Genomic DNA, 10,438 nt, shown 5'->3' on the forward strand with positions numbered 1-10,438 from the left:
TTTACCATTCATTTTAGAACTTTCATCCATATAGAACAATCGATAGAACTCTTTAGGGGACAAACAGAATTCTCAATAAAATAATGGATTTCCAAAAAAAATTTTTCAAAAAAATTAATTATTAAAAAAAAACCTTTTTTTAGATTTTCGACATCCTGTAATGAATTCTGACAGCCCCCCAAAGAGTTCTAACGATAATCCTTAATAATGAAACAGCTGAGATCGAAAACAAAAAAGTTCTAGCGCCTTGAATATAAAATTTCAAAAGTTGAAACTTCAAAGCCCTAGAACTTTTTAGATATCGGTTTCAGCGCATGGATTATTAAAGATAATCGTTAGAACTCTTGGGGGGGCAACCAGAACTCTAAAGAAAGTATCGGATTTCCGAAAAAAATGTTTAACCTGCGTGAACTTAGAAAAATTTCAAAGGTTGAAACTTTAAAGCCCTAGAACTTTTCAAATGGTGTTTTTACCCCTTTAATCGACGGAACTATTTCTAAAATTGATAGAAAACTCTAGAACTCTTGGGGGGGGGGGGGGGGGGGGCAACCAGAACTCTACTTATTTTTTTAATTTTTGGAAAAAGTGGGGCCAGCTTCACAGAGGTATAGATCACCGTGTCATACTTGATCCCAGGTTTTTGAAAAAGTCGAATTAACATTTGGCAAATCGTCATTTTAAATTTGCGACTCGACGATTCGGTCTGCGAATGATGGAAACGAAAGTAATGACAAATGAATTATTATAATATCTCACTTACATGCACGTCGTTGTCCAGACAATAATTCGTTTATATTAGAGGCGGACGCTCGCGAGTTGCAATTTATTCATTTCGTTTAATCCTTTAACATCGCTCAGGATTTCGTCTTGTCGGTGGGAATTGGAAAGATTATAGTACCAAGAGGATGCATAAAAGAATAAAACCCATTCTACAATTGCATAAGTGTAGTTGTGAGTGTTATTGCAAGGTTATAGTTTTAAGAATTGACTAATCAATAATATTCTCCTCATATTCGACTGGAGTCAATTCTCACAACTACAGTCATTTATAACTACCTTTACATAAGAATGGGCTTAATAGAGAAAGCATTGGCTAATTTTTTAGATGTAATCGGAATTTAGTGATTTCATTCTTAAGATATCTATATTCCTTTTGAATTTCGCATGCAAAAATAATCAATTCATTAAAATTATTATATTGTTTATAAAATATTTGAATTGCTACTTTTCTGTGAATTAAAACGTTAATAGATAATTACTTGAGACAAATATTTAGGAAATATTTGAAATCAAATTAGAAGTCAGTTACAAGACATTAGAAGAGCCTGCGGTAATATCGACTAATATTTATCTAATGTGGAACATTCATGTATCTTAAAGTCTAATTATCTTAACATTTGAAGTAACGTGTATATAAAATAGCATTAAAATCCAGGATGATGTTTCAAATGATGTAAATGCGAAATTGACGATTTATATGGAATACCTCTAATTAAGTATAATCGTATAATTATGAAACAACTTGTAACAATCCTATTTACATGAGAACACGAGAAGATGCGAAATTGGCGTAGTTTGTTTCGTAGGTTTTTCCTTTCCTTTGCCAAAGACATTGTCTCTTCCATTATCTCCCCTTTCTCTTGCTCTGGTTGATATCATTATCGTAGTTTCCACGATTGTTGCAGCACTCTTGTCTCAGCAATGCTTTTACGATGCTTTCTCTTGTATCTCTCGTAACGTCTCACTCAATTCCGTCAGCCAGCTGTGAAAATCTTTGCGATTTGAATGTAAAAACTCGCTCGATTTGACGATCGAGCCGTGCTTAATCTTATCCGGCGCTGTCATAAATCTGACATACCTATCATTTTATAATTCTTGTTTGTCGATTAGGTATGTTCCAGGTCACGATGATAAGGTACAAAGTTGCGCTTAATTTGATATACTTATTAGTCCGCGATAGATAAGATCAACGCTTTTAGTATTGCAACCAATTTTTTAATTGAAATTTTAGTTCAGTAAATTTCTTACAAGTAATGTTCCATTTGTTTACTTGAAATCTGAATACGAGAGGGATACGAATATTTTCGAAAACGGGAAGATAATTTTAATAACTCTCGGTTTCATGCGAAAATCCCCGTTTTTGATACGCAATACAATAATAGCAGCAGAACTGCGTTCAAGGAGGAAAAGGATCGCTGGAATGGAACGAATTCATGGTAGTTATATGTGTGTCTTATCGTGGTGGGGAATGAGTCATTCAAGTTACCGCGGAGAGCTCGCAAAAGTTGCGATGGTTCGCTTTTTTTTTGTAGAATAAATTACAACATTTTGCGGTACAAATGGTCAATATCTTTCCCATGTCCGTACGTACGTAGAGTATTAAATTATAAATATTATTTGAAAGATGTTTACAGTTTGAAGTGAAACATTTCTGTAACTGATGTAGTCGATCAAATAAAATAATTTCTGCAGGTAAAACATTTCAGGTTCTGTGATTTACTTTTTTTTGCGATTTTTTCAATTTTATTCGATGTTTTTCTCGTCGCGACGTTTGCGCAGCTTTTTCAACAAATACTCGAAAATTTTTAATACTCTTTGCGCTTTAGAAGATATACGTACTCAGGAACATCTGTCTGTTGTTTGCTTAGGCGGTTATCAGTGCACCTGCGCCAGTAACAATGCACGGTTCTCGGATGCAAGTCATTACGCTATTATAATCGCAGGAAGTCGCGTTTTTGGAGGACGCGCTGATGTGTTTTATGACATTAATCAATTTCCGCGAGATTTGAGATCCGAATATTTCTTACGATAAACATCAAGTAAATGCGCGTCACTTTCTTTCGATTAAAAATATCGCTGTCTCTCTCTCTCTCTCTCTCTCTCTCTCTCTCTCTCTCTCTGATGAGTTTCCACTTCCGGCGATTTTCACGACGTTACGTAAATTCCGCATTCAAGTCGATTTGTTGATTGGCTGCGTCATGGTCATACTATGTATAAATTTGACTTACATATTTAAAAAAAGTAACGCTTTTTAATAGAGTATGAGAAAATATCATTCAGTAATTATAAATAAAAAGTTTTAAAAAAGTGATTAGATTAATTTATAATTTGAAGGAATTTTTATTTACAGAGTTTGTAAAATAGCTATTTTAATTAGAAAAATCTTTGTTTTAGTGAAATATTATTTTATTAGAGAGAGAGAGAGAGAGAGAGAGAGAGGGGGGGGGGAGAGATTAAACCCATTAAATTTTATATTAATTGATGTATATTTATTGTTAGAAATTGAATTTATTTATATTTTTTAAAAATTAAATAAATTTTTACTTGATTTATTGTGATAAAAATATTATTGCAAGGCAATTACTCTTTATCTAGGTAAAGTTATGAATATGTAAACGGGACGAGCGACGGAACTTCGTTTTTTATAAAGTTAACATACTAGTTATGATAATGGATGCGTGGGAGAGGCAGACGATCGGGAGATTCTCTTCTATCGTAGGCAGTTTTAATAATGTATGCGACCGAAATTCTTTCGAAAATTTTTTCAATAATTGTAAAAAATAATTTTTTTATAATTTATTTATAGAAGTATAATTTAAAAAAATATATACTATTAAATGGAAAATTACATGATTTTTTAAAGTAATTATTAATTATTTTGAGATTAATTTAATGTAAAATATTTACTTGCTGTCCCACAAAAATTCTAAAAATAATATTTTTACGTGTGTGTGTGTGTGTGTCTATCAAGAATAAAATAAAATTTTTTTTTCTAAATTTGTTTGTTACGTGTTTTGTATGTAATCTTGTAAAGAGAATTTTTGTAAATGACGCAGAGATATATTGCATAATTCGAGGAAGTCTGTTCTACAATTGCGAATTGCGATATTGTACTCCCAATACAATTAATAGCTATCCTGCGTTTCCCATACCGAAATAGGACATTTCCTGTCCATTTTGCATAACACTAACATAAATGCAAAATAGTGTGCCATATTCCAATGTAAGTTGTTTTTTTTAATGTGATAAGCTATTCATTAATTTAATCTTAAAGAGCATTAAAAATATATACGCAACATTTATTTCTTCGTCAATTACCTTTTTCTAAAAGATAAAATTATGTTTTTTAAACTGTCATTCGTTTATTATGTAAATCGATAAAATTTAATGTAATGCGATAATGAGGGTGATATTTCGAATCCGTTATTTGATCTTATTCCATTTCCGTGTCTTATTCTAGAACATTTTTAGAAGAAAGCGTGCCAAAAACCTGTGCACGTCTCGTCTGAATACGTATGCAGATAACGGGGATTCCCCTTCCAAGAAAGAAACGAGCGTTGCACCATGCTCCCTCGCATAAATATAATTAAATACTTGTCTGCGTAACTCGACGATAAACGCTTGTTTGAAGCGCGATATGCGCGCTGTTAGTTTCAGAATGTTTCTCCCTCGATTAGCGATTTCATTCTTGCGTCAGCATATATATGCGTGCGAGGAATTACAAGATGCTTTGCCCTAAAGAGCACAGGTGAATTTATAGTCGATGCAAACATACATTATTCCTATATTTATTGATAATCTTTGAAAAAGAATTAGTAATTGAATAAGATAATTGAGATGTGCCACGGCAAGACGTTGTAAGTGTAATTAATTAAAATTTTTTACAGAGATTGAGAGACGGAGTGCGTTTTCTTAAATTTTTCATGAAAACTAGGAACTCATTTTCTTGAAAACTATCACTTCAAAAATTCTACAAAAAATGAATACAATAATTAAAAAGCAATCAGTCTCTGCAAAAAATGTTTAACTAATTCTAATTTTTTTTAAATTGCGTCAAAATTGTTCAAATTTCAAAACGTTTTAAGTCCAAGTAAAAATACAAGTTAAAACATTTTAAGTTTAAATAAAAATACATAATCAATTACATAATGGACTTACAACGTTTTGCACTATCCATTTTTTTCGCTTATAGCAGTAGAGGTTTTCCACTTCAAATATTAGAACACAGCACTTACAATCCGTTTACACAATAAAACGCATTTCATAATTTCGGATTTATATTGTTTTTGTCGTGACATGCCTTAATTAACGTCCGTGTACCTACAATCGCAGTATCTGATTTCGAAGCTCAATCCTGTAGATTTAAAATTTGAACTGTGACAGAATTATGAATACGTTGCGATCGAGTTAATAAAAGAAAAAAATCCACTCACGCGAAGCGGCCATGGTCATCGTTGTTTCATGGCACAGATTCTTGCCATTTTATAGAATCGTTGCGTCAACAACGGTGGAATAAAAACGTCGTGTGCAATATATGCGAAAGTCTCCGTGAGCGAAGATACTGAAGATATTGCAATAATGTCACATAAAGTCTCTTTGCAAAATGACAAAACCAACTGTGACTCGACCTTGTTCTTCATTTCAATAATGATTTCTCAATCATCGCGTTTGACTTTGATAATATCTAATAATGTCGTTTTTTACTTCCAACTTTTTTGCTATAAAGATTGTTATATTGGATGAAAGAGAATTTTTGAAAAATTTCTGCAATAATTTAATCCTCCGTCTTCAGTCAAATTTTTTTTACTGTTCTAGGCTTTCAAAAATGTAGAAAAATTCAGAGTTATTTTTCAATATTACTATTATATTATCAAATAATTTTTTTCTAATTATTTCAAGAGAGAGGAATCAGACACCGCTCTCTCTTATTTAGGAGAAATTTGAGAGTAAAATTTTGCTTGTGTAAAAAAAAAGAAGAACGGATCTGTAAAGTTAGCACGATATTCTATTAATATAAAAAAAAATAATTACACTTCCAGTAGCACTTTTTATAGTTCTCTCCAATTCCAGAGTTTCAGTAGCACTTTTTATAGTATTTTATACTTTCTATCCAATTCTAGAATTGGAAAAAGATCAAGAATAAGTTAATCTCGATTAAGAGATAATCGTAAATTGTGCAACTGGACCCAACAGGAACTGTAGCCAAAAATGGAAATATTAATTTTTTTCTTGTACTTTAGAGGGAAAGTGTCATAGCAGATTCGCGAAATTAGGACGCTATATTTTTAATGTTGGTTTTTTAGTATAAAAATTAAATAAAAAACCGAATTCTTTTTTTAATTTTTATGTAGAATTGTAGAACTATGAAAAGTTCCACTGGAACTGTAATTATTTTTTTATATTAATAGAATGTCATGCTAACTTCACAGACAAAAATATTTCAGTTTGCAAACGGAGAGTTAATATATTATATAACACATAAAAAATTTTTAATATATCGATTTTTTATTTATTAAAATAAATTATATTTATATATGTAGGTTATTGATAGAAGTAGGTTGACTGTAGCGAGAATTTTCTTACTAGCGTTCTGTACGAAATTTCACTATCTATGTACCGTTATATATCTTGTCCAGTTGTTACACCGGATTACTTTAATTACGCGTTTGATTATCGGGTCACAGTTACGGGGAAAGCAAAAGGATACGTTTACGCGTAGTTTCATATCGCGATGAAATAAATAACCACATGGCTATATGCGATAATTCGGAGTACTGAAAGCCAGTCGAACGTAAAATTCAGTATGTAGGACTGTAGCGACCGCTGTAGCGATAGCCGACTAACATTATTTCGAAGGGATTTAAACGGTTCGCGCGGCACGGGGAAAACCGGTTCTCTCCATCGTCATGCATGACGCCAAGTAATGGAATTCCTTTAAGTACCGTTCAGAGTTGCATCAGGATCCAAGGTCATTATAAGTATCTCTCCGCGGGCAGCGATCTTTATCCGAACTCGCGTACTTGCCCGGTGCGATTCTAATCGAGAAGTGTGCGATACAATCGCGAAATACCCAGGCAGAAACTCATGTCTCGTTAAATCTGTACAGTAGGCATTTGTGAATTCAACCGTATTACACGGCGAGCCGTTTTTGTCTGCGCGCTGCAGAAGGTTGCACACCAATACGGACGAAACGTCAAAAAAACTGCAGTGTCATTCGACTGAAAAGAAATATCTTGTAGTTTCGTTCCGTTTCTATCTTCTCTGTAATGCGGACGTGCATGGAATGAGCGATCTTGATCGAGATCCAGTAAATTATAATTGCAAGGCCATTAAAAAAGTTATGTTAATGATAAAATTATATTAGATTATATACATAATGAAATTCAATTTATGCATATAACTTCCGTACGTCTACTTATATTTGACGAATACCGCTTTGTAGACTGATATTACTACATACATAATAATATATATATTATATTATTTATATATAAATCATATATGTATAGGATATCCTACTTCTTGCTTATTATTATTCAATGATGGATTGTTCAATTTGAAGTCGATTGTTCCTGCATGCGCATATTATCTTTTATATATTCAATAACATTTCTATATTTTCCTTCAATATAATATAATAACACATGTATCATCCTTGTTTTATTCAATAAGAGTTCTATTTTTCTTCAATTTAATAGAATAATACACTGCATGTATTATTTTTTTATCGTTTCAGAACACGCAGAAATCAATCGATTCTAACGACACGGGACACAGCGACAGTACCACCGTTGTGCAGACGACGACCGGCGACAAAGAGTCTAACATGCGGGAAAATGGCAACGGCAATATGAACCATGTGCACGGTACGGGTAATGGCACCCTGGGTACCGCGGATGGTGCGAACAACATCGAGCCTCGATCCTTGAACCTGACGATGAGCGCGAAGGAGCTCAGGGAGATGCTGGCACAGCGCAAAAAATACGACCCGAAGAAAGAGTCGATCGGCTTCAAGGATAAATTCGACATCGTGCAGAAACTGTAGACGCGTTCTCGTGCCTCTCTTGTGACTCGGTAATCCTTCATTCCTTTATTCCTTCCTTTTCCGTCATCATCGCCGTCGAGCGCTCGACGACGACGACGACGATGGTTTCCTTTCTATAATATAACACATTTTGTTGTAACCGATCAAATTGTTGTCGTTATAATAAATACACGATTGTGTTTAGATTATATCGTGAATGTTAAGCATTGACGTCGATATCGTAACATATACATACATTTATTTGCAGCGAGAAACGGTGCTGCGAAGATTAGAATAACGAAAGGAGATAATAACGCTGTTCGTATAAGTACATTGTTAATTTTTAGTTTATATTACTATTTTTAGTTTGAAGGCGAATTTACATGTGCAATCTTTGTCGCTTCCGCGCCGGAAGTTACGACAGATTTCGAGTCTCACCGGTCTCTCTATCAACATTTAATAGAACTATCAAATACGAAAAGTTACAATTGTTTTTAAAGAAAATTTCACATTTGTCATTTTTTATTTCAGGTCATTAATTTTTGTATAACTATTAATGGTTATATAGTAACCCAAGAATTTTCATGTTTTTCTGGCGTAACAATTTAGTCTTAAAGATGTTCCTGTTGTAATTAATTACAACGCTTCCCGATAAGTGAATAATTAAATCTCAGTCTTTCGACTATCTCGATTATCCATTATGCGGTGTCGTCATATTAATTTCTAAGCACTCGACTGTTAAATTCGGGAGATTCGTTCGCCGCTTCTTCCCACGACTTTCTCCGACGAGAATTGATCTGCGCCGTCCCCCGATGTAGTAATAGTCTCGAACGTTACGTCGATCATGCGAATTTTTTTACCGATAGAAGACGGTTTCTAATTCCCAGTCGCGCGTAATTGAGAAATAATTCGTGATAAATATTCCCGCCTATGTATATTGACAAATTGGAAATCGAGGTCTCGACATTTTATTGATTAAAAGACCAAATGTTTAATTAATCATGTTCAATAAATCGTAGGAAGTCAACATAGCGTTCGTAAATTAAAGTTATAACGACGAACGTTTAATTCGAAAATAATGCCTGGTGTCTTGAAAGACATCTGTCTTCCATTTTGCTAATCAGTTCGACTTACCGTTCGCGATTTATTGTAGCTGCTCTCGATTAAGGCTGTGTAATAAGGATTAACATGGTTGCCAAAACGACAATTTGATGCGTCGACACGCGGAGAATTCGATGCGCGCGGAATCTCTCGATAATCGTGCGCGAAGCGTAGATAATGTTTGCGTGATAATGGTCAAATGACCATTGCAAAACGTTGACGTTGTATTCGGAGATTCGTAGTCGCGGCACGGCTGTAAGAACTCGCAACTCGCAAGGACGGACGTTCCTCGCGTGTGCGCTGCAACAGGTCTATGAAATCAGTCAGTCGCCCGACGCGACGCGCCGCGACGTGCGGTCCAAGGACGAGCGATCTGGGAGAAAGTACAGCCAGACGAGTACTGTCGGACGAGTCTCGGTTAATCTCCGTTATCGAATTCAGGACGCGAGTTGCTTTTTACGTTGCACGTTGCAACACCGGGCGGATCAACTCAGGAATTGAACATCCATGAATTTTATAAATTACGATGCGTCATACCTTGTAGTATGCTCAGGCCCGATTCGGTACTTAACGCAGTTAATTGGAGCACTAAGATTAATGTAGGCATAACAATGCTTGCATTTTATGATTAAACTTCTCATTTACAATTAATAATTGCACTGATTAAATAATTCATTATGGTAATTATTTTCTGTATATTGATAATTCGCGTAGCACACAGTCAAGCTAATTCAAATTAATTGCAAGAGTTTCTAAATTTACATTTCTCACATTTCATTTTAATGCTCCAATGAGATAATATTGAACAATTTTATTCGCGACGTGATTTTGTTTTCAAAGAGGATAATAAGAGATAATAGTTGAATCATATTTTTCGATAAGAAACTGTACCATAACTGATAAACGTGTAGCGTTAGTGACTAATCGGACCAGTCCAACTCTGCTGTAGTTACGATTTAATTGTCAGCTTAACGAACTGGTTATTTCAGGTGATAGATTATGAATATTGCCTTGTGATTAGTACAATGATGTTGCGTGTCTTATCGATGCATTTAATAGCCGTAAGAAAGACGTTTTTCACAGGCTAAACCATTTTATTCTTGAAATTTTTGAAAAACTCTTCGAATGCAATATTAAAAAAAGAGATAAAATTAAATTTTTTTAACAGATATGTGCATCGTAGAAACGATGAGCTAGAAAGCTCATCTTGCTTTCGTATTTCTTTTTCTTTAATGATAGCTTCCGGTTAACGACTGCCATAGTTGTTCATTGTCACATATTCTTTGGGAAAACCCATGTTAGCAGTTAATTAAATGCATTTTTTACATGCGTCATGCGTAATATGATATAAGAAAAATGGTAGTAAAGGTGCAACAAAAAATGGGAAAACTCAAGGGTAATTAAGATAAGAGAATAGAACAGTAATTCGATCGTAATCTTTATTCCACGCAATGTGTTACTGCAGAGTGCCTACAAAACTTAACGTAAAACGCTCGTTTAAAGTGCGTTATGTCCATAATGGAAACATTTACG

The 10,438-nt window shown here is 34.1% G+C and overlaps 1 protein-coding gene across 1 annotated transcript in view; it reads left to right on the top strand.

Moving 5' to 3' along the window:
* The window catches only part of LOC108762954 (Na(+)/H(+) exchange regulatory cofactor NHE-RF1), a 20,521-nt gene extending 10,510 nt beyond the window's left edge, over positions 1–10,011 (top strand). Inside the window, exon 2 of the mRNA XM_018510227.1 lies at positions 7,517–10,011. Coding sequence (XP_018365729.1) covers positions 7,517–7,825 — 309 coding nt within the window. The 3' untranslated portion in view covers positions 7,826–10,011. The remainder of the gene's footprint in view (positions 1–7,516) is intronic.
* Positions 10,012–10,438: the final 427 nt, after the last annotated feature.

The sequence above is a fragment of the Trachymyrmex cornetzi genome, unplaced genomic scaffold (assembly GCF_001594075.2).
Source record: "Trachymyrmex cornetzi isolate Tcor2-1 unplaced genomic scaffold, Tcor1.1 scaffold326, whole genome shotgun sequence".
NCBI classification, from domain to species: domain Eukaryota; kingdom Metazoa; phylum Arthropoda; class Insecta; order Hymenoptera; family Formicidae; genus Trachymyrmex; species Trachymyrmex cornetzi.